At 41.6% G+C, this 21957-nt stretch overlaps 4 protein-coding genes and 1 long non-coding RNA gene across 7 annotated transcripts; 2 read left to right on the top strand and 3 right to left on the bottom strand.

Annotated features, from left to right (window-relative positions):
- Positions 1-215: 215 nt before the first annotated feature.
- On the top strand, positions 216-3373 carry LOC136446752 (insulin-like growth factor-binding protein complex acid labile subunit). Its single transcript, XM_066445293.1, has 2 exons — positions 216-279; positions 545-3373. Exon 2 carries the CDS (start codon positions 600-602, stop codon positions 2673-2675), a length of 2076 nt encoding a protein of 691 aa, XP_066301390.1. The 5' UTR covers positions 216-279; positions 545-599; the 3' UTR covers positions 2676-3373.
- LOC136446755 (nuclease EXOG, mitochondrial-like) lies at positions 3030-7538 on the bottom strand. Of its 3 annotated transcripts, none has more exons than XM_066445300.1 (6): positions 7481-7538; positions 6027-6184; positions 5265-5441; positions 4443-4582; positions 4090-4278; positions 3030-3792 (listed from the first exon to the last, which is right to left on the bottom strand). In XM_066445300.1, the coding sequence occupies exons 2-6, from the start codon at positions 6127-6129 to the stop codon at positions 3364-3366; spliced, it is 1038 nt and encodes a 345-aa protein (XP_066301397.1). In that variant the 5' UTR covers positions 6130-6184; positions 7481-7538; the 3' UTR covers positions 3030-3363. The 3 variants fall into 3 exon arrangements, with proteins under 3 accessions (XP_066301397.1, XP_066301396.1, XP_066301398.1); XM_066445299.1 differs by having other exon boundaries at positions 6027-6182; positions 7448-7536; XM_066445301.1 differs by having other exon boundaries at positions 6027-6146; positions 7448-7521.
- Positions 7069-10852, bottom strand: LOC136447630 (insulin-like growth factor-binding protein complex acid labile subunit). The gene is made up of 2 exons (XM_066446671.1): positions 8813-10852; positions 7069-7239 (listed from the first exon to the last, which is right to left on the bottom strand). Exons 1-2 carry the CDS (start codon positions 10850-10852, stop codon positions 7069-7071), a joined length of 2211 nt encoding a protein of 736 aa, XP_066302768.1.
- Positions 10853-11921: 1069 nt separating this feature from the next.
- Positions 11922-19121, top strand: LOC136447950 (3-ketoacyl-CoA thiolase B, peroxisomal-like). The gene is made up of 13 exons (XM_066447094.1): positions 11922-12243; positions 14139-14232; positions 14487-14544; positions 14957-15036; positions 15426-15468; positions 15696-15797; positions 16024-16104; positions 16429-16525; positions 16735-16828; positions 17110-17289; positions 17488-17543; positions 17887-18032; positions 18512-19121. Exons 1-13 carry the CDS (start codon positions 12064-12066, stop codon positions 18591-18593), a joined length of 1293 nt encoding a protein of 430 aa, XP_066303191.1. The 5' UTR covers positions 11922-12063; the 3' UTR covers positions 18594-19121.
- Positions 18148-21310, bottom strand: LOC136447951 (uncharacterized). The gene is made up of 3 exons (XR_010757805.1): positions 20563-21310; positions 20287-20441; positions 18148-20054 (listed from the first exon to the last, which is right to left on the bottom strand). It is a non-coding gene; the product is annotated as an uncharacterized lncRNA (long non-coding RNA).
- Between the last annotated feature and the right edge of the window lie 647 nt (positions 21311-21957).

Below are 21957 nucleotides of genomic sequence, written 5' to 3'. Positions count from 1 at the left end.
ATAAATCATTATAGTTTTCCTTTTATCAGCCACATCTTTATCTTTTGGGGAATAAATTGTGAGTTCAATCCACCTTCAGATTGCCTGACATTCCAAAGTGCTGAAGTGCCATCATGTGGAACCATGTGGTACTGCACCCATTCTCAGCAGTTTTGTGGATCTTTTTACAGAGTTTATCAGCCATGACCTAGGTCAAAAAAATATTGACTATAGAATCTCAAAGGTCGGATAACTGAGTAAATGCACTTGCCTTGGCACAACACCATTGTCGTCGCAGCTGTAAGTTGTCCATGCATTTGCTGCTATCCCCTCTTTAGACTTCTTATAACTTGTAACAGAAAAGATCAGTTTTTCCGGATATAACTTTACAACTACAATGTTGTAAAGTTATAATACTGATTCCTACCATTCTCTCTCAATATCAAGAGTAAGACCTTAACATGCTGTACTATGCATTAAGCTAATTGTTACTTTTTATTCTTTGTTCACATTCAATATTACTTAGTATAATACCTGCTTTTTCCTGTTTGCTTTATCATTACAGTGTCTCTGGGAAATATTCAGTAACTTCACGGATTTCAGTGGTCATACTGGTAATAATGTTGACGACAATGGCGACCATACTGTCACTCTTGCTCCTGCTAACCTTTGCCCCCATGGTAAGCCTGGCCTGTCCACACGGCTGCAAGTGTTACAGCGACGTTCCCTCGGTCCAGTGTTACAACCTGGGGATCACAACCGTGCCCTCAGGCTTCCCTCCCAACACCACACTACTCGCCATCCGCCATTGTAACATCACCATCCTGCGCAGGGGTGACTTCAGCAGCATGCCTCAACTGACGACTTTGTACCTCGACTGGAACAACATATCCACCATTGAACCGGGAACTTTTGACGGGTTATTCCACCTGAAATCTTTAAGCTTTGCTGTAAACCGTGTCGGTAAGCTCACCCCAGGTCTCTTCAAAGACAACAAGCTGACAGATTTTGACGGGTCTGACAACTATATCGAGGCTATTCCATCTGGTGTGTTCACCAACCACTCCAGCCTGACCAGCCTGATTCTGAACGACAATCGCATCAGCATGCTCGGCACTGCTGCCTTCGCAGGACTGCCGCAACTTGTGGAGATCCAGATTAACGACAATCTCATCCCTCGTCTCCCGGCTGGCGCTTTAAAGGGTGCCTCCAAGCTCTGGTGGCTGTCAATGGCACGAAGCGCTATATCTGAAATAGAGCAAGGTGCTTTTTCAGATTCAACATCAATGCAAATACTAGATCTGAGCGGCAACCTGCTGACGACTCTGGAAGGAACTTTGAAGGGTCTCTCGAATTTGAATTCCTTGTCGGTTTCTGGAAATCGTGTTCTTGAAGTAACCAACAGCACTCTGACCAGTTTGACTTCTCTCCGTGACTGTTGGCTGGACAACAACAAGATCAGGAAGATAGATAGCGGTGCTTTCAAGGGGATGGGGAACCTGAACAATTTCTTCCTCGGCAACAACGACCTTGAAGAGATGCAGCTCAATGAACTTGTGGGCGTTCTTAAACTTGACCTAGCAAACAACAGGCTACAGACTCCACCTTTGAACATGACCGCCGCACCAAATCTTGCCATATTGATGCTTTCAGGCAACCCCATGAAATCCTTGGCGCCATCACAATTTGCAAGCCTCAAAAGCATATATGAAGTTGATCTTGACAATGTGACTGCATTGAGAGAACACACAATGGACCCCCGTGCCTTGTGTGGTGCCCCGACTTTACAGTCTGTGTCTATGAACAACAACAACTTCACATCTTTCCCTAAAGATCTCCTGACGTGTTCAAAAATCATCTCCTATCTCAGTCTGGCTGGCAACAGGATTGCAAAGTTCAAAAAGGATGCCTTTTACTTAATGCAAATAGTTCAACTGAACCTTGCAGACAACAAAATCACTAACATTTCCACGCTGTCAGAAGCACTGGAATCTGTCATCTTTGTATATTCTTTGACCTTGTCCGGGAACCCCATGGTCTTTCTACCTGCAAAAGTATATCCAGTCGGCAGTCTCACTTTTGATAACATGAAACTTCGTGCAGTTGACAAGGATGCGTTTGAATGGATGGGCAAACTTCAGTCTATCGACATGGGAAATAACAGGCTCCGATTCATACCAGGAAAGCTTTTTGCAAACATCAGTGTTGAGAAAGTTGACCTGGAAGGCAACCCCTGGCAGTGTGACTGTCAGATGTACGAGTTTGCGCAGTGGATGAAAAACAACAACATGACGGAAAAGTTTGACGTAGTCTGTGAAGGACCTGAGACGCTGAAAGGAAAACATTTGTCGGAAATCCCCCTTAAGAACCTGACATGTGACTGCATTCACTATCAGGTGCCAACTATCAACACCACGGGGAGCGACAGTCATGTCCAGGCTGGCCAACGCGCACGGCTCGTGTGTAACGTCACAGGTTGTCCTGAAGCAGCTGTCTTCTGGACCACTCCGCTAGGCGACGCTTTCTCTGAGGATTCGGACGATTCTCGGTTCTCCGTTTTGCCGGACAGCGGACTAGAGATTCACGAAACAAAGATAACAGATGCAGGCATGTACATCTGTACAGCGATAAACTACCTCGGAACTAGTCAGGAAAGCGTTGGTCTCAAGGTTACAGGTTCTGCAACTTCAAAGTAGAATTCTAAAGCAGTGAAATACCCAGTATGTAGACTAATCAATATTATGTTACTAACAGGAGATTGACAAAGATGTTGACCACATCAGTCTTTGAATAATCATGCCTGATTAAAGTTACGTTTCTCTAGAGTGATACCCTCTCTAAATGATTCCCTTGCCATTTGTTAGTTGTGGAGCTGTGTTCCATCAACACAACAACATGGGTTCAAATCCCACTGGAATAGATGCACTGCAGTGAGACATCACATTTTCTCCAACCATAGATACCAGTTTGTTTCTGTACCAAATGAAGGTACCCTATATGTGCTGGGTATCATTTACAAATGTAGAATGAATACACTACAGAGATACAACCTGTTTCTAAACATTTTAATTGCAAGCAAGTTCTGTTGATTATAAAACAGGCTTTTCTACTTTAAATTAAATTGTTTAACCATTTGAGCTTCTCATGAATAAACAAAAGTTCAAACAAAATTTCAAATAATAATGTACAGAATATCAATCCTGTTTAGATAATATCAGACAGTCTAAACTTTAAAAAAGATGTTTGCATTACTGCTAATTGAAATTTACCAATCACCTATAATACCATCTAAGTTAATACTGCAATTCAAATGTAAGAACTATGAAAGTTGCACTGTATGTGAACATGTGGTCAACACTCTGTATCATTAATACATGTATCCCATTATTCCTCACTCTGTTTTGCTGCAAGTTCTACTTTTTTCTTAGCATACAAGTCAATAAGATATTGATCTGGTTCCAACTTTTTCTCCTCTAGTTCTTTCCATACTTTCTCCACTCTCTCCTGTGTTCGAGCACTCTGCAGTTTCCTACCAATAATCCACAGTTCAAACTCCTTCTTTGTGATCAGTTTGCATGAGTCCATCTCGCAAAGATTCTTAGTCTTGCTCCGGTCCAACTGAGGATAAAACTTAAATCCTGAAGACTTTTCTAAATCTTCAATTGGAACTTGGAAATCTGTAAGTTTTGGGCCGAAGTCGATTGGTTGGTTTGGGACGATGAAAGCTCCGATAGAAGTTGGGGTGTTGAATCGCTCTGCAACGACTACTTTGTACAGATGAGTGGGGACAGCTACCTCATTCTCTCCTATTACCTGCAAGACAAAGAATGAAGAAACAATGCATAAGATTTGAAATAACTTTCTGTAAAAATGAAACACAAGCGTCAAAGGCTGTGTATCAACAATGTGCTTGTTGGGATAGCTGATGATCAAATAAAACCATTCATTCATTCATTCATTCATTCATAGCTGTTGGTACTTAACAAACAGTAATACTTGAAGGTACCACACATGACATAATTTGTCAAACCTTGTAAACACTAATTTACAGTATAGTAGTTAGTACTAGTGAGGAAACTTAACCTTTTCCTATTAGGCACCTATACTTACGGGGTATTTGACTACTTTCTGTTCGTCCTCCTGAGTGGGAAGGTAGAGTGGACCGGACACCACGTACACATCTTCAAACCTGCTGGTCAGGTCCCGACAGTACATCTCAAACCTGTTCCAGAACCCTGCGTTGTTCTGAAGGTTCTGTGGGACGATGTTGGAGAGGAGGAAAGTGTCGTTCATCGCTTCCTGTGGTAGAAAAAACAGGCAGTTTTACGATCAATCATGCAGTTGTATGGTAATTTGTGTGAGCTGCAAAAATGAACAAATGGTCTCATATTGCAAAATCAACCTTCATCCATTGGTGCATCTATTGTAGATTACACAAGGGACTGCTGACTTTTCTACTGTACCTGATCAAACTTGTTGTCCCCAGCCGGTGCCATGTGGCCTCTGGACCAGCCACTTTTCCAGTAGTCCCCGTTATGTGCTGTGAACATCGGGTCCACGCTGGGGTCTGGTCTGAACTTAGAGTGTTTTCGATTGGCTGGACCTATAAAAACATAACATACAGCAATGTTTGTACATATGTGAATAATATAAGCTGTCTCAACAAGGGTGGGTCCTTTGATTGATTAAAAAAACAATCATAAAATCTATCATAAATGCCGTTCGAATGATTAAAAACCAATCATAAAGATTATCATAACATCTATCATAAAATTTTTAACAAGATATACCATAAAATAAGAGATTTTTTTTCCAAATAGGTTTTCGAATGTCTAATCTACTAGACATTTAATAGTTCATCACTTGTTTCAAAAGAGTTGTATATTCCACTAGTACTGTGGAATATATCTATTTGTATCACACATCCAGAAACTAATCTTATGACTTTCCTCTAACTTGACCACTCCCCAACCAAAGTCGGCGATGGGTTGGGTTAGCCTTAGCCCATCCTATTGTAGCTAGAGTCTATTCCTCTAACCGCATCCAAGAAGAATATAACTGTCCTGACTTGAGTTTTCAAAATTCATAGTCAGCTGCTGGTGCCGACCAACTCCCAACCACAGATCACCTTGCTCACGAATAACTCCTAACCATTGCTCTGGAGAAGGTACGGAAGCCATGGTTGGCCAAGCATGACAGGAGCTTTACACATATATCACTGCAAGTGCTACACCTTAGTACTGATAGGAGCATGTACTACAATCATAGTAGCAGCACCAGCTCACCCTGTATGTGTTGACTGTTGATGTGTTCAGCCACCCACAGTGGAGTTCTTCTGGCCTGATCGTAGGATAGAACATGGTTCTGGTAGTAACGTACAGCAGGGCCCCTGTCTGGGACACCATATTTCAGAATGTCTGATGCTCTCTTGATCTTTGGGTCAACAGGAACTGGCTTGATGTCTAAGATAATACAGATGACGGGTTACAACTGCTAACTGTTACAGTGTAAGTAAATATCATGCAAGGAAGGAGGTGTCTGTAAGAATGACTGTCACCCACTCACTCACTCACTCACTCACTATCTCAGTATCAGGTTTAACATTTGACTTTTGCTAATAATGGGGTGCATGAAAGTTGACAAACAGAAGAATGTGAAAAAAAAGGTTGAAATATCTTTAACTTAACAGGCGTTACTCATTCTACTAGGGGAAGCGTGTGTTAAACTTGAATCAGATTTTTGCAAAAGAAAAAATAATCATCTAGAACTAGTAGAAGGTGGATTTAGGTACTCTTGTGTTGTAAAAAGTTTTTGGAAGTACATGTATGGAGTTAGGGAGTGCTATATGCTAGTACCCCTTTGCCCAACCATAAAGGTGAATATGGCTTTAGTCCAGAATGGATATAAACTAAAAGCTATGATGGTGGGCTTTGAAACATGATTATTTTATAAAGGCAAATGGCACTACAGATTAGAAAAACAAATTCATCTGGAACAAATATCTTTAAAAAATCATAAAATGGCTCGTTCCCATAACAACACAGTACCTTCTTCCTCATTGGACAGCTGCAGGTAACCATACGCCAGGGCTGAGGCCGTGGTCAGTCCATAGACAAACCCTCGGGTGAACAGTCTCTGTGAACTCGCCATCTGATTGGTGCAAAGCCCTTTGACCAGTTTTTGCGTGGCACAAAAACCCAGATCTATGAATGATGTAAAATGCAATCTAGATGTAGCACAATCAACAAGTTGCACCATTGTCAACTTGGACCATTGTTAATCAGACCGACGGACAAGTGTGTTGACCTTGACAACTACACATAAGATAAAACAAAAACGCTCACCTTCTATGTAATACCCATATAACGTTACTCGCTTGTTTGATACAACAAACATATAAAAGAGAGTAGCTCACGTCTGTATACTCAAAATAGCGCTGCTTGATGACGGGGTAAAAACCTGTCATGTTAGTATGTTTTGAGGATCGCCTCAGCAGTCAACATGATACTCAATAGAGACAGCATTGTCAACAAACATACTTCGACTAAAATTTTGAATACTGCTGAATAAACTTCAATGATATTCGCTTGAACTTCATGTAAGGTTATATTGTGTGTGTGTTTGTGCCATACATTTCTGTCTCTCCGGTGGTGGTCTGTTGTTCCAAATCGACCAGGCTGTTGGTCCGACTCAACCAAGATATTGGTTTACTTGAGTTTTCTCATTAAATTTTCACCCATACATCAATAATAAAAATTTGATCAAAAGTATGATCACTATAACTTAGTATGTTGAAAAATGAATTAAAAGCTGTAACAGTGATACCTGTGCCACTTTTTGTAAATACATGGACAGTCTCACATAGACATCATGAAATGAATAAGATAACGTTTAACAAACATGTCAAATTACAAAACTTCGGCAAGCGAAGATATGTTGTTGTTGTTGTTGTTGTCCTTGTTTAACGTCTATTACTTCGTTAGACATGGTCTCTAGGTGCTGTGCTGGTCGCTAGGTTTCAGTTCTTGTTGATTTCTCGCTAGGTTTTTAGCACTTGGTGACTTGAGGTAGCGTGTTGCTGGATGTGTTTCAGTTGAGCACGTCGAATCTGCGAGTGCTCTCGATGTACTGGGAGAATGTTCTGTACATCTGTGTGTTGATAACGTCAGTGAGGTCTTCTCTCATTCCAGCTAGAGTGACGATGTCCGTGTGTCTGTTCTCCGCTGGCGTGCCGTAGGTCTCGTATATGCTTTCGATCTCCTGCAGCATTTGGTGTCTTTCCCTTTAGTTTTACAAGGTAACTTTACTCGCTGGCGCGCCCCCCTCCCCATGCCAAGCACACACAGCACATTCATACTAGCGCGACGGCCGTGGCCCCTTAGAAACTGTCGAACTGCCACATTTACACAACAGCACAACCATTGTCTACATAACAAGAAATTATAAGAGTTAATGTGTTAATAATCACCCTAAATGTGTAGGAAGACACTGAACCGTATCTCGTCTCCAACTTGCTTAGTTTAGGGGTCAAAGTTGATCTGTCGATAAGTCCATTTCTAGTTGGAGGGGTGACCATTATTTAAAATATGTGCGAGCTGATATTTAAGCAGATATGTTTGGATGAAACATTGAATGTCTTCAGGCTGCCCGTGCCCTAGATAGCCGCGAAGCTAGTTTTGATATTGCATTTTTTTTCTACTGAACGATGCAAAACTAAAGTAGCGCGAACCATGTATAAACAAAGAGACACCCTACGGCTGATTGAAGTACTGCAAGCAGGACTCTAAGCAAATGTAACGTTACATGTGTTTATCCAATAATTCAGATACTTTGCCTCAAATGCCTAATGTCACGCTGTTTAACCCAAACAACAAATGTATATAATCAAGTCCTCTTTTAGGTGCAAAAGGGGTTAAGCTATCAATTACTCCGTACCCCCTTGCAAAGGTGGCGTACCTCCATGAAGTGTCCGTACCCCCATGCGAAAGAAGTGGCGAAAGACATCCTTAGCCCCATACAAAAATGCCCGTACCCCCATAGTAAAAAGGCCATACATAAGACTGATAAACTGATAAAAACAATAACAACGCTGTACTAGAATATATGTATGTAGTACCGGCATGACCGCCGATGTTGATAGTTAACGTTATACATTGAATTTATTTGAAACATGACCTTTACCACATACAATTTGACTGATAAGTCATGTCAGTCATGTTTCCAGCCCTTTGAAAAGCAAAAGTTAAAACCTACTTCCTTTGGTGCAATCTTAACTTAATAGGGCATAACTTCGGGGAACAGTTTTTGCAACTATGTATAACGTGATATGTAACGTCATTGCTACATAGATACATATACCCAAGAAGTACTGGGGTTCCTTTTAATACTCAAATCCAATCATAGACACTTAAGCCCTGCCCTTGGTTCGTCTCCAGCTCTTCTGACTTCAAATCTCTGCTTTTCTTTATAACAATTTCCTTTTCTTTTCTTTTAGGCCAGTTCTGATATAGCATATCGTTTTTCATGAAGGCAAAGGTTTTCAATGTGACTGAGGGATTTTTGTACCTAGTTAATTTTAGTTTAGTTTTAGTTTAGTTTAGTTTAGCTTAGCTTAGCTTAGCTATGCTTAGCTTAGCTTAGCTTAGCTTAGCTAAGCTTAGCTTAGCTCAGCTTAGCTTAGCTTAATTTAGCTTTGCTTAGCTTAGCTTAGCTTAGCTTAGCTTAGCTTAGCTTAGCTTTGCTTAGCTTAGCTTAGCTTAGCTTAGCTTAGTTCATTGCGATACCCTTTGAATTGGTCTTGGTATTACAATTAAACAGTAACCTTGAGACTAACACTTTCCTGACTAGTTCCAAGGTAGTTTATCGCTGTACAGATGTACATGCCTGCGTCTGTTATCTTTGTTTCGTGAATCTCTAGTCCGCCGTCCGGCAAAACGGAGAACCGAGGATCGTCCGAATCCTCAGAGAAAGCGTCGCCTAGTGGAGTGGTCCAGATGACAGCTGCTTCGGGACAACCTGTGACGTTACACACGAGCCGTGCGCGTTGGCCAGCCTGGACATGACTGTCGCTCCCCGTGGTGTTGATAGTTGGTGCCTGATAGTGAACGCAGTCACATGTCAGGTCCTTAAGGGGGATTTCCGACAAATACGTACCGTTCAGCTTCTCAGGTCCTTCACAGATTACGTCAAACTTTTCCGTCATGTTGTTGTTTTTCATCCACTGCGCAAACTCGTACATCTGACAGTCACACTGCCAGGGGTTGCCGTCCAAGTTAACTTTCTCAACACTGATGTTTGCAAAAAGCTTCCCTGGTATGAATCGGAGCCTGTTCTTTCCCATGTCGATAGACTGAAGTTTGCCCATCCATTCAAACGCATCCTTGTCAACTGCGCGAAGCTTCATGTCGTTGATATCTAGATTGTTCATCTCTATATGGGCTGGAAATACATATTCTGGAAGAAAGACAATTGGGTTACCAGACAAGGTCAAAGAATCTAGGAAAGTGATCGACTCCAGCGCTTCTGACAGCGTGGAAATGTTAGTGATGCTATTGTCTGTAAAGTCAACTTGAACTATATTCCTCGTGTTGTAAAAGTCATCCTTTTTGAACTTTGCCATCCTGTTGTCAGCCAAAATAAGATAGGTAAGATTTGCTGCACACGTCAGGAGATCTTTAGGGAAAGATGTGAAGTTGTTGTTGTTCATAGACACAGACTGTAAAGTCGGAGCGCCACACAAGGCACGGGGGTCCATTGTGTGTTCTTTCACCGCCGTCACGTTGTTTAGTTCAACCGCAAATATACTTTTTAGGCTTGCAAATTGTGATGCTGACAAGGATTTCATGGGGTTGCCTGAAAGCATCAATATTGCGAGATTTGGTGCAGCGGTCATGTTCAAAGGTGGAGTCTGTAGCCTGTTGTTCGCAAGGTCAAGTTTAAGAACACCCACAAGTTCATTTAGCGGCATTTCTTCAAGGTCGTTGTTGCCGAGGTAGAAATTGTTCAGGTTCCCCATCCCCTTGAAAGCACCGCTATCTATCTTCCTGATCTTGTTGTTGTCCAGCCAACAGTCACGGAGAGAAGTCAGACTGGTCAGAGTGCTGTTGGTTACTTCAAGAACACGATTTCCGGAAACCGACAAGGAATTCAAATTCGAGAGACCCTTCAAAGTTCCTTCCAGAGTCGTCAGTAGGTTACCGCTAAGGTCAAGGTTGTACAAAGAGGTGCAGTCCGAAAACGCACTTTCTTCTATTTCTGATATGGCGTTGTTGGGCATTGAAAGAGTCCAGAGTTTGGAAGCACCCTTTAAGGCTTCAGCCGGGAGACGAGGGATGAGATTGTCGTTAATCTGGATCTCCACAAGTTGCGGCAGTCCTGCGAAGGCAGCAGTGCCAAGCATGCTGATGCGATTGTCGTTCAGGATCAGGCTGGTCAGGCTGGAGTGGTTGGTGAACACGCCAGATGGAATAGCCTCGATACGGTTGTCAGACCCGTCAAAATCTGTCAGCTTGTTGTCTTTGAAGAGACCTGGGGTGAGCTTACCAACACGATTTCCACCAATGGCTAGTGATTTCAGGTTGAATAACCCGTCAAAAGTCCCCAGTTCAATGGTGGATATGTTGTTCCAGTCGAGGTACAAGGTCGCCAATAGAGGCATGCCGCTGAAGTCGCCCCTGCGCAGGGTGGTGATGTTACAATGGCGGATGGCGAGGAGTGTGGTGTTGGGAGGGAAGCCCGAGGGCACGGTTGTGATCCCCAGGTAGTAACAGTGGACCGAGGGAACGTCGCTGTAACACTTGCACCCCTGTGGACAGGCCAGGCTTACCATGGGGGCAAAGGTTAGTAGGAGCAAGAGTGGCAGTATGGTCGCCATTGTCGTCAACATCGTCATCAGCAAGGCCAAGAATCTGCACTGAAGGGAACAAAACGTTTTGTAATGAGTCATAACCATATATTTCTTATGTTGATAGAGTAGATATTGTTTGATTGACAAACTAAGTCCAATAAAATATTGACGCCATTTTTGTAGGTATCCACATTAAGATACATGCATATGTCTGACGCTGACACCCACTACATGTATCAAGGTCATGATACTGTAATACGACATTTTGTTTACATCTAACTTAACGAATCTATAACAATATTACGTACAGAAGGATCCATATATATACCGGAGTGACGCAGTACGGTTGTTTCCAAATGGAACTGTGCTGCAGTATTTACTCAGCAACGCGACCTTTGAGACTACTGAATAAACCGCAGCCGGATCTGTTGAGACGAACCACTCCGTAATTTACATAGCTAGATGATTGGTCATTTCTAGAGGGAATCCGTGTCTTTCAATATATCAATGAATACTTCAGCCTTAATTGTTCCAAGCAAGATATCTTCAATACAGGACTCCCCTTAAGCTTGTTCAATGAAACCCACGGTTATATGGAACGATATATACTCGCTACAGCGTTTAGAACTCTTTAACCTACTATACTTTCACTTACAGATCGCGGCCGTAGATTTCAGCAGCTTTTGCAGTAAAGTTAACGAGCGTACGTGGGGCAACTTGTTATCACGTCCGCGACTGTGGGATTTACTGACATGACTGATAAGGTTTCGCACGACCGATGTACTTTGTCACTAAAATTAAAAAGTCCACGACTTTATATAATATTTAAATCTTATCTATATAAACGTTATAGCCGCAGAGTTTGGTACTTAAAATGATAATTTCTTCCCAAACCAACTCTTTTGAGAGATTGATTGAAAGGTTTCTTAATTCACTGTTTATTGATGTATGTAGTAGGGAAATGCAAGTCTAAAACTCTTTATAAAATTATGTATACGTTTTAACAAAAGCTCCTAGTTGTCATAGAAAACGCGGCTTTAGTGTAACTTGTGGTAGATTTTGTCGCTGATTGGCTGAAAGTTAAATGCCCTGACGGTCATCGACCTTTGCACTTTGGCCGGGTGAGCAAGACGGCAGCACAAACCCTTGGTCGGGCGTTTGTCCAAGTTGGGACGCTTCCTACCAGCAAACGCCTGTTTTTTTCAGCCTACCAACAGATCAGTTGTACGACGGAAGGCATGGAGCGCATGCAGACGATATTTGGGCACCTCTCGGTGCCGAACAGGGTCCAAAACTCGGCGTTTTCCAGTCTGGCTCAGAAGGAGGTTAAAGGTCGCTTTACGGAAAGTGAAGACGACGTTGTGATCGTTTCTGCCCTGAGAACGCCGATCGGCAAGGCGGGAAGAGGATCTCTTAAGGTAGGTTTACGTAGATATTCTCTATCAGTGTCTTGAAGCAACGAAAGTGCATTGGTGAAGGAATATGAGGCATAGGATTTATTTTTAGAGTGCCGATCTAAAGATCGCCCCTCCCCATTTGCCGCAATTCTACGTTTGAACAAGGGGGGCTTTTAAACCCTAATTGGTTTCAAGCGCTTTTAATTTAGACATCATGAGTAAGTTACAAGTACTTGCATTGTACCCCGGTCCAATGATTAATCATTTTCAGGTGTTTTAGAAAGTAAAGTAACCTCCCTGGAGATATGCATATGTCCTTGCTCTCTCGGTCATCGACCCTCATTCTTTGGCAGTTGTCAAGTTATAAAGATGAAAAATACCAATTCAAAACTCTGTATGTTAACGTTGGGTAACATAAATTCGTGGGGTACTTAAATTCGGGATTTTTCGAAAACGGTTTATTTAGGCATATGTGCTAGATGCAACATCAGTAATACCGCTAGAAATGCAAACTTGGCAGACTAACGTATTCAGAACACTGTCTGAAAAGCTTCGATAACCATGCATTAGAAGTTGGCGACGTCAAAAACTCTCCGTCCCTTATTGACAGAGTCTGGGGGCTTCGTGGGAGACTCACACTGCACGGTTGTTCGCTGGTTTATAAGACAAATGTCACATCTCCTGCCTGCTAAACACAATTATTTACAAGACAACTTATTACAATCTCTTTTGCTAACCTGCAACTGGATTCTAAGTGTGATCAATCATCAAAACTCCTCTTTGTTGCTACAACCTACGGCACGTGTATTTTCCCGCCGCCATATTGTTACCCAGAATCATGTCGTCAAGCAGACGACAAAAGGTTTGTGAGGAACACTTTTTTGTCTAAATGTTGCATGTGATAGTGGACTGAAGACGATATTTTCCTCAAAGTTTGCTCCTAACACAACAAGGAACACATGGACATAGTAGTATAACCATTGCTACGGCATCCAGCTAACTTGCCATGAATAATGTACACGTTGCCATGAGGGTGGGGATCGACTTTGAGTGACGTTCTACCGACTCAACAAACGGGATGTTAGCAAAGGCCTGATGTGTGCCGTTTTTTCGTGTATTTTTTTTTACTTGGACACGTCTATATCCATAGCACTCTCCTCAAGCCAAGGATGGAACGAATAGTTGCTGTACAAAATGTGATTAGCGGTAAGATGTTCAAGACGAATCTTCTCTCCCGAATTAATGTGCCCCCCTGTCCGACAGCACCTTCATTGTGCGTGCGGCGGACGGTAGTTTCAAAATGAAATATTATGGTGTCAGCACGACTAGAGACAAAATCTACCATATATATGATTAGTGCAAAGATAGTACATGATACTGACAGAATAATAGAAAAAAAGGATGGTTTATTGTTCTGCTAGATTGATTTCAGTCAACCATTATCGGAAAAATCCCGAATTTATGTTACCCAACGTTATATATTTTGATATGTTTTGTTTGATACCTTTGCTTCTCTTGTTGTAAGTGTGATGTTGCATTAGTGGATTCTTGAAATATTGGCTTTTAATAGAAAAAAATAAACTAATTGAGGAAAATGGTCAATGATCTTTGGATTATGTCCATTGGGACTTGGTCATAAGTAACATGGCTTTTTTTCAATGCATGTAGTTTGTTGGACATTTTCCTTGGTGTATTCCTACAGGATTCTTAGCAAAGCTCTGCCTCACCGCGTGGTCGCTTGACGGAACTGACCTACTGAGACCCGGGGGGCACCAGGCCGTGTGCTCCCGGGCGCTTCTAATTAAACTATTTGGTCTCCGCCCAAATGTATCCTTAACACGATCCTAAAAAACTTTCAAATGATCACTGTTAACTCCACATAATGGTACCTTCAACTCTGCATGGTGTTTTCTTAGGATACGACCCCAGATGACCTTCTAGTGTCAGTTCTGAAGGCTACCCTGGAGAGAACCAATGTGAACCCTACTGAGATCGGGGACATCTGTGTGGGTATGTGGTCATGTCTTCATGTTTCATCTAGGTGAATGGTTAGGAGGTTAATTACTGGTATTTTCTGCATTTGTTGATCCCTGTTTTTGTTTGTTTGATTGATTTGTTGATTGATTAATTTGTTGATGCATTAATGGAATGATTGTGAACAGGATGACTCAGTTATGAGTGTATGCTTATAACTGTCTTTGTCACCCTTGCTTTCAAGTCCATATCTATATCCAGTGTTGACTTTATTACTATATTGCACACAGGTAATGTTCTCCAGCCAGGTGCGGGGCCAGCGGTCTTCAGGATCGCCCAGTTTGCGGCGTAAGTTTGTTATGCTGTAATTAAGATTTCCTGAGACAAGTTCTATACATAAAGCTCAGGCATCCACAGTCATAGATGTAGAAAACAGTGAGCGAAATTGCATGTAACATGTCATTCTGAAACAATTTCCTGTCCTTATTCTCATTTTCCAGCCAACTCAATTGCAAGTAGCATGTACTTAAGTATATCTTTACTACAAATATCTGTTTACCGTATGTTTATCGTCCTCTTGTCTTGTAGAATATTTCATTTCCTATTCTACATATTTGTGGGACTAGTTCCTACACATCATTTGTTGAACTGGGCTATAATGTCTGGCACAGCAAACACAAAACATTGGAACAAGGAAAACCAATGCTAACAAAGAATAGAGTCAAGTTATAGAGGGTTCAAAGATCTGTGTTTTTCCTAGGGGCATCCCAGAGACTGTCCCACTGAGCGCCTGTAACAGACAGTGTTCGTCAGGACTACAGGCTGTCATGCATGTGGCCAGTAAGACACACATTCTGTTTGTGATAGTCAAGGGGTTACTTTTCTGTTAAAACTTTTGTAAAGATACAGTAGGAGTAGTAGAGTGGACAATGAGACTAAGAATGTTTATCTTAAATTCCAAAAATGTATCTAGACTCATTCAGTATAGTCTGGTACCCAAACTAGCTCCCGAGTCTCCTCTGTCCTCTCCTCTATTTGCTGAGAGAACAGAAGAGGTGTGGACATAATAGGTTTGGATACCAGCAGGCTACATTCAATAAGACATTGTAGATCTGCCATAGTTGTTTTGAAGTACCAATTTTCTTTAACATTTCATACATGTCATACAGAAGACAAAATACAACATTTTTCATCAACATTTAAGCTGATGAAATTGACTTGATTTACAGACAGTATCAAGGCAGGAGTCTGTGACATGGGCATCGGTGCAGGGTGAGTGGCCATCAAAAGCATGAATTATGACATTTTCATCTAGGCAGTTTAACAAGCCAGTAAGCCTCATTAAGACGTGTGCTGAATATGATAAGTTTCTTTTGCATGTTTTGAACATAAAGCAAAACAAAAACAATGTTACTATTTTGGTGAATCAATCAAAATCAGATCTTCTTACTTTTGTTTGAGTGCTGATACTGTGGTGACCATTAACCTTTGTGTTTCAGGGTGGAGTCCATGAGTAAGCGTAAGCAGGGTGGTGATGCAGGCGACTTGAATCCTGACAACTTCAAGTACGAGAAGGCCAGAGACTGCATTATTCCCATGGGGTAGGCGGGCTTCTAGAAATGATAAAGAATTACAACTTTGTGTTATCACTCGTATATCATTTAATGACATGTTCACATTTCTCAGTTTCAATATTATCCATACAGAATCAGTTCAGATAGCAGGTTAATTTCCATTATGATGCAATTTTCCAGTTTGCTTATGTATAATCATTATCATTCATTGTTATCAGAATCAAAACATGCTTTGTTGTTTCTTGCGTTCTAGGATCACCTCAGAAAATGTTGCTGAGAGGTTTGGTGTGACTCGTGAGACTCAGGACAAGTTTGCAGCCATCTCTCAGCAGAGGTGAGGCTTGGATCCGATTTTCCCCTCATGTTTTCACGTATTCATAATCTCCAACCTCTAAAAAATATACTATTAGAAAATTCTTTCATTATATGTTCCACTACGTTTGTGAAAATTAGTCATCCAGGTCCAAGAAACATTATTTCCTCATTGACAAAAAGTATTAGATGGACACTTAAAACGTTTGAAAATAAAATGCGGTAATCCAGTGGTAAAGATTTAATTTTATTCTTCACTTATATGTTCCACTGTTTCGACTGTACTACCGGTAGTACTGTTTCCAGGAATAGTCATTGACATTTTTATCCCCCCCCCCCCCCACAGAGCCTGTGCTGCCACAGAGGGGGGTTTGTTCCAAGACGAGATTGTTCCTGTCAAGACCAAGATAGTCGACAAGGATGGGAATGAAAGAGAAATCACTGTAAGTGCAATCTTTTTAATCCAACATAAATCAGACTTAACATTAGCTTTGATCAAATGTACTTTTTTTGACTGTCTGATCATGAGCAAACAAAATTCGCAAGATTTTCCAAAATTTTCTCTTTGGCAACACCCTCAACTCACTTTTACTCATGAAAGGTAAATTTTATAGTAATATTGATAAGCATTCTCGACATTTCCTTACTACAGGTGACCAAAGATGATGGTGTCCGCCCGGGGACAACCAAAGAAAAACTGGCCAGACTTCCACCAGCTTTCAAAAAGGGAGGCAGCACAACTGCAGGTTGGTATCTTCACAATACTAGTATGTCTATAGAGCCGTTTGTTTTTACTGACTTTCAGACAGACCTACTAATATACAGTTAACTTTTCTAACTTTTCACATTTTCTCTAGGCTTCCTTACAATCTATCAATCATTCACTCACTCGGTCAAGCTCGCTTGATATCTTCCCACGACTAGTTGTCTCCATAGTTCTTGGTCAGGCTTAATTCATAATTCTCTGTCAGGCTTCCTTAAACTTGCTTTATAGATTAGACTTTACTGTCCTTTCTTACCCCCACAGGTAACTCCAGCCAGGTGAGTGACGGTGCGGCTGCAGTGCTGGTGGCCAGGCGGTCCAAGGCCAGTGAGCTTGGCCTGCCGGTGTTCGGTGTGATCCGCAGCTACGCTGTGGTTGGTGTGCCCCCAGATGTCATGGGCATCGGACCTGCCTATGCTATACCAGAGGCGCTGAAGAAAGCAGGCAAGTAATTGGGTAATTGCATCGTGGTTTGGTTTGTTTACTCAGAATCTAAAGGTTCTCGGTTCAAATCCTAAGCAGGAGTAATATACAATGTTGTGTTCAGTTTGCCATTTTACTTCACTCCTTTACTCTCTTGGGTAATGATACATTCATGCCATGTTTTGTCCCTGATATATTATTTTCTTTGCTATCATCCAGGTCTGTCTGTTGATGACATTGATGTCTTTGAGGTGAATGAAGCTTTTGCCAGCCAGGTAAGTTGTTCCTGACTTTGAAATATGAAAACAACTGAGGGTGCCCAGCTATCCAGTATTGTATCTTTCCATAATGTTCAATCAGGCAAATTAAACTTGACTTCACGGATGACATCCTATGGAGACCCGAAGTCTGTTCAACTGGTTTACTATGGAATTTAAAATAAAATCAATTTGGCAATTATAATAATTTCTTGTACTATGGTAGTTTTACAACTGGTTTACAGCAACTTCAACTTCTCAATTCAAAACTTTTTGAGTCATGTTGGAACAATTTATGCATGACTGTGAACATTGTCTATAGAATTCAAGATGCACTTAAAGCATGGCATATCCTCTGCAGGCCGTGTACTCTGTAGACAAGCTGGGGATCCCCTGGGAGAAGGTGAACCCTAACGGAGGGGCCATCGCTCTGGGCCACCCCCTGGGCTGTACGGGCAGCAGGCAGATCGCCACACTGCTCAACGAGCTCAGGAGGAGGGGCAAGAGGTTAGAAAATGGACTTGTACTTGTTTACTAGTATAGTTCTAGTAATGACCGATACAAAGTCTTAGGTTTGCCTAATTTTACTCCTTGCTTAGAGATCATGCTTGAAAGTGTGGTGTTTGTTTATTTGAACCTTTGTTTATTCTCAAATCGGCTGCTTTTCGTTGAGGTCAGGAGGGAAGAGGTACATACATGTATGACAAAGATAGAGACAAAATATAACAAAGATACAGATTACATCATTAAATCCTAGTTTAAAAAAATGTCACTCTTGGTTTGATACATTTTGTGTGATAATAACCCTCACAGTGTGGAGTTGATTTGAACTTGGTTTTCTAATCAACAGTGCTTGTAGGGTTAAACAAACTGAGCTTGTCAGAGGCTAACATGTTTGTGATGACCACATCTTCTTACATGCTTGCACATTTGACAGTTTGTGCAATGACAGTTTGATAAAATGGGTTTTCCCTCATCTGTTCCAGGGCGTACGGTGTTGTCTCCATGTGTATTGGAACAGGCATGGGGGCTGCAGCAGTCATCGAGTACCCCGGCCCTCGGGCCTGAGGGAGCCATGTTATTCTTCTCAAGTCTTTAGGACTAGTGAAATTCTGGATCTTTACAAACCAAGAGTCTTGCTGTAGATCTCTGTCAGATTCAACACTTGTGAAAAGTACAGAAAATTTGTGATAAAAGAGCATTTTACACTGAGAATAAAGTCTTGATTTATGGTAAGAGAATAGTATAGGGTAAGACATAGACACAGTAACAGTAACAGCTTAACATGTGAATGATAAACTGTTTTTAACAGAAAGTGGATGGTGGAATTGTGATATCCTCTGCAGACAAAAGCCCTGACGCAATGGTGAAAGTTGATGTTGTAGCACTCTATCCTTGATATAAAGGAAATTCTCTTTGATATAAAGAAATATCAATATTCACAATTGAGTTGGTCCACAAATAAAGGATTCAAATAACAAGTATAATATGTATATCAATTTCTATACCGTGAGAAGATCCCTGTGATTGTCAATATCTAGAATAAATGATATGATGTTACTATGCAATGACAATAAATTTGTAAAGTGATGTAAACAGTCTGGTTGTCCTTTCGTGAAAAACACAGATATGACTCAATAGAACACAGATATCAAAAGAGGACATGGATACCATTGGAACTCCTTGCTCCTGGTATTTGTAAATCAGTTTTACAACTGGCACAAAAGGATATTTTTGCTTCTATAAAAGAATGCATTGTTTTATGGAGTAGGTAGAATTTTCTTTGTCAGTTCAACATGTTTGCATTTTTCTAAATTAAAGGCATCCGCTTTATGGTATGACTTGACAGATGAACCGCTTCTTCCAACGACAGTCCCCATCCACCCACTCATCTCGTCGGTACATGGCACAGTCCTGATCACCAAACTGGTCAGGCTGGCCCTCTCGCCATGCGCTGTAGCCGGTCCCCAGAGCTGTGCCGTCTGCCCACTCCCACTCACCTTCTTGTTTCTTATCATCTAAGCCAAACCAAAAGTTTTCAGAGCTGTCTACTGTCTTTATGAGAGAGAACAGGAAAGCGTTGATCCCGGTGTCACGGGGCATGGCTAGGGTGCCTCCGTCAGCCAAACAGGTCGCAGTTGCTTCAAAAAATGTATTTTCGATGTCAAACACTTTATAGCAGACTTCGCGGTACTTCTTGTAACCATCAGGGCAGTGCTCTGAAAAACAGTAAGTTGATGTATCTTTTACAAATCCCCAATTCTTTCAGAGCTATGCTTCAGCTGTTAGTAAGCCAATGATTTTCAAAGCTGGTGTAAAGGATCAGTTTAAAAGATAGACTTGGCTTCAGGCTCAGGAATCATCTCTTTTGATGACTTTGGTCACAAAATACACCAGAGTCAAGAGAGCAACGGAAATGAGTCTGTGACATCTGTCCACAAGGTTAATAAATTCTTACATACCTTTATGTAAGCGAGTCTCAACAGACTTTTCCTCTTCAGTCCTTCCTGGCTCTGACTTTCCCACTATCTGTAAATCAAACACATTTCTTGTATGTGCAGGGCTCTAAAACGGACGGAAATAATTCATGGTCTGACTTACAAAGATATGTGAAACTTAAATCTGATAAGACATCATACGCTATGCAGTCTGTGACATGCAATCTGTTGTCTGTGAGTTTTAAGCTAAAACACCAGGTAATTTTAAGGCCTTTCTTCTTCTTAAACATCCCCCTAAAATATGTTCATGTTTTCACCATTACCTGTTGTATCCACACAGAGACGTTTAACAGATAAGCGGTTGTCATCGTACTCTCAAGGTTCAGCTGGCTGACTGACAACTTAAGGTCTGACAGGTCCGTGGCTGTCTTGTGGTCCAGCTGGTCAACCGACAGCTTTAGTTCAGACACTGTCACCACTGGAAGTGACAGTATGCTTTGTTAATGAGATGTAGGATAAAGGTAACTAGATATTGAGTTCTTTGTTCATCATATCTTACTCTTAACAGATATTTTTGAATAGGTTATAAGACTGCCCACCTAGGAAGATAACAGTGCCCAGCAGACAGAGGTTCAGAACTATGGTCATCACAGGGAGGGTTTTCAGCATGGCACCGGTCCAGACTTGGGGCTGATTCGTGCTCCTCATACCCACCCCTGGGATGTAACCATCAGAGAAGACAGATTCAGGCCCGGCAACTTTACGTTTGTCGTTAGACCCAGACATACATGCGGATACATTGTTGTCTGTATAAAAAATATACATAATTATACACATACCGAAAACAAAGAAATTGGTAGAGAATTAAAAGATAAAATTAAAAGAATTAGGAACAGGCTGTTGTGTGTTTATGGTGCAATTAACTTTGGTGGGTGACGTTACCAATTTCATTAATTGTAATGTCCTTGCATCACAAAAATGCCTAAAAACACGTCAAAAAACAGCCGGAACCACTCCTCTGCTTGGAGAATACTGAATTCATTGGTGGTTCTTTTCTGCATTTTACTGAATGATATGTCCCTTTGGACAGTTCTCAAAGTACTGTATCTCACCTGGCGGTCCCAATATTTCTGTGGATATGTTCGCAGTTTCTGTTGTGCAGTTTACGTCAGGGGCCAACGTTGTGGCCGACACCTTAGACGGGGAGATGGTACAGGCCTCCTGGTAGTCCCCATCATCATTACAGGTCTCGTAGACGTTACAGGACTCCTTGTAGACATTTTCGGCCATTGCACGTCTTCTCCCACCAGCTTGTTTACCCAAAGTGTGATATTTCAACACACAGGGCTGTATAGACGGGGAGATGGTACAGGCCTCCTGGTAGTCCCCATCATCATTACAGGTCTCGTAGACGTTACAGGACTCCTTGTAGACATTTTCGGCCATTGCACGTCTTCTCCCACCAGCTTGTTTACCCAAAGTGTGATATTTCAACACACAGGGCTGTATGTCCAATATATGCACATGATGATTGTCTGGTTGCTACATACCTATGTGGTTACACATCAGAGTCAGCCCTAAAGCCTGTCACACATTCAGGACATTCCCACAACCCTCCCACCTACCACACACAACCTACAAGGCACTGTACGGAGCCTCCCCTGATTTTTGCACACAAAAAAAGACTCAGTGGCAAGAAGCAGCACTCCAGTGAGAAACTCTGAGGAAGGTGTGACAGACACCGACACGTCAGCAGATGAGACATTACTGGTTGTGTAAAAAGAAAACTCAAATATCCTACATTTGTATTGTCTACCAACTTGATGAAATTGGTTTAGGAAAAAAGACTTTGACTACCTCATGCATTCCTATCATCTCACAGAACGAGGCAGCAGCAAAAAAGGCAGGAAAAGTTGCAAGCCCAAGATGCAAGCTAAAACTTCTTTCTCACTGTCTCACCTTATTCTTTCAATTATATCAATTTAAGAAAAAAA

Source organism: Branchiostoma lanceolatum, chromosome 13, assembly GCF_035083965.1.
Source record: "Branchiostoma lanceolatum isolate klBraLanc5 chromosome 13, klBraLanc5.hap2, whole genome shotgun sequence".
Classification (NCBI taxonomy): domain Eukaryota; kingdom Metazoa; phylum Chordata; class Leptocardii; order Amphioxiformes; family Branchiostomatidae; genus Branchiostoma; species Branchiostoma lanceolatum.
This window is presented reverse-complemented; position numbering and strand designations above follow the sequence as displayed.

Coding starts and splice junctions, on each gene's coding strand:
- LOC136447950 (XM_066447094.1), top strand. CDS start 12,064: ATGGAGCGCATGCAGACGATATTTGGGCACCTCTCGGTGCCGAACAGG. Junction 16,105..16,428: donor GCAGCCATCTCTCAGCAGAG/GTGAGGCTTGGA, acceptor CCCCCCCCACAG/AGCCTGTGCTGCCACAGAGG. Junction 18,033..18,511: donor CTCAGGAGGAGGGGCAAGAG/GTTAGAAAATGG, acceptor CATCTGTTCCAG/GGCGTACGGTGTTGTCTCCA.
- LOC136446752 (XM_066445293.1), top strand. CDS start 600: ATGTTGACGACAATGGCGACCATACTGTCACTCTTGCTCCTGCTAACC.
- LOC136447630 (XM_066446671.1), bottom strand. CDS start 10,852: ATGGCGACCATACTGCCACTCTTGCTCCTACTAACCTTTGCCCCCATG. Junction 7,240..8,812: donor TTGGAACTAGTCAGGAAAGT/GTTAGTCTCAAG, acceptor CAAATGCTGCAG/GAGATCGAAAGCATATACGA.
- LOC136446755 (XM_066445300.1), bottom strand. CDS start 6,129: ATGGCGAGTTCACAGAGACTGTTCACCCGAGGGTTTGTCTATGGACTG. Junction 4,583..5,264: donor CAACAGTCAACACATACAGG/GTGAGCTGGTGC, acceptor ATGTTTTTATAG/GTCCAGCCAATCGAAAACAC. Junction 3,793..4,089: donor AGAAAGTAGTCAAATACCCC/GTAAGTATAGGT, acceptor TTTGTCTTGCAG/GTAATAGGAGAGAATGAGGT.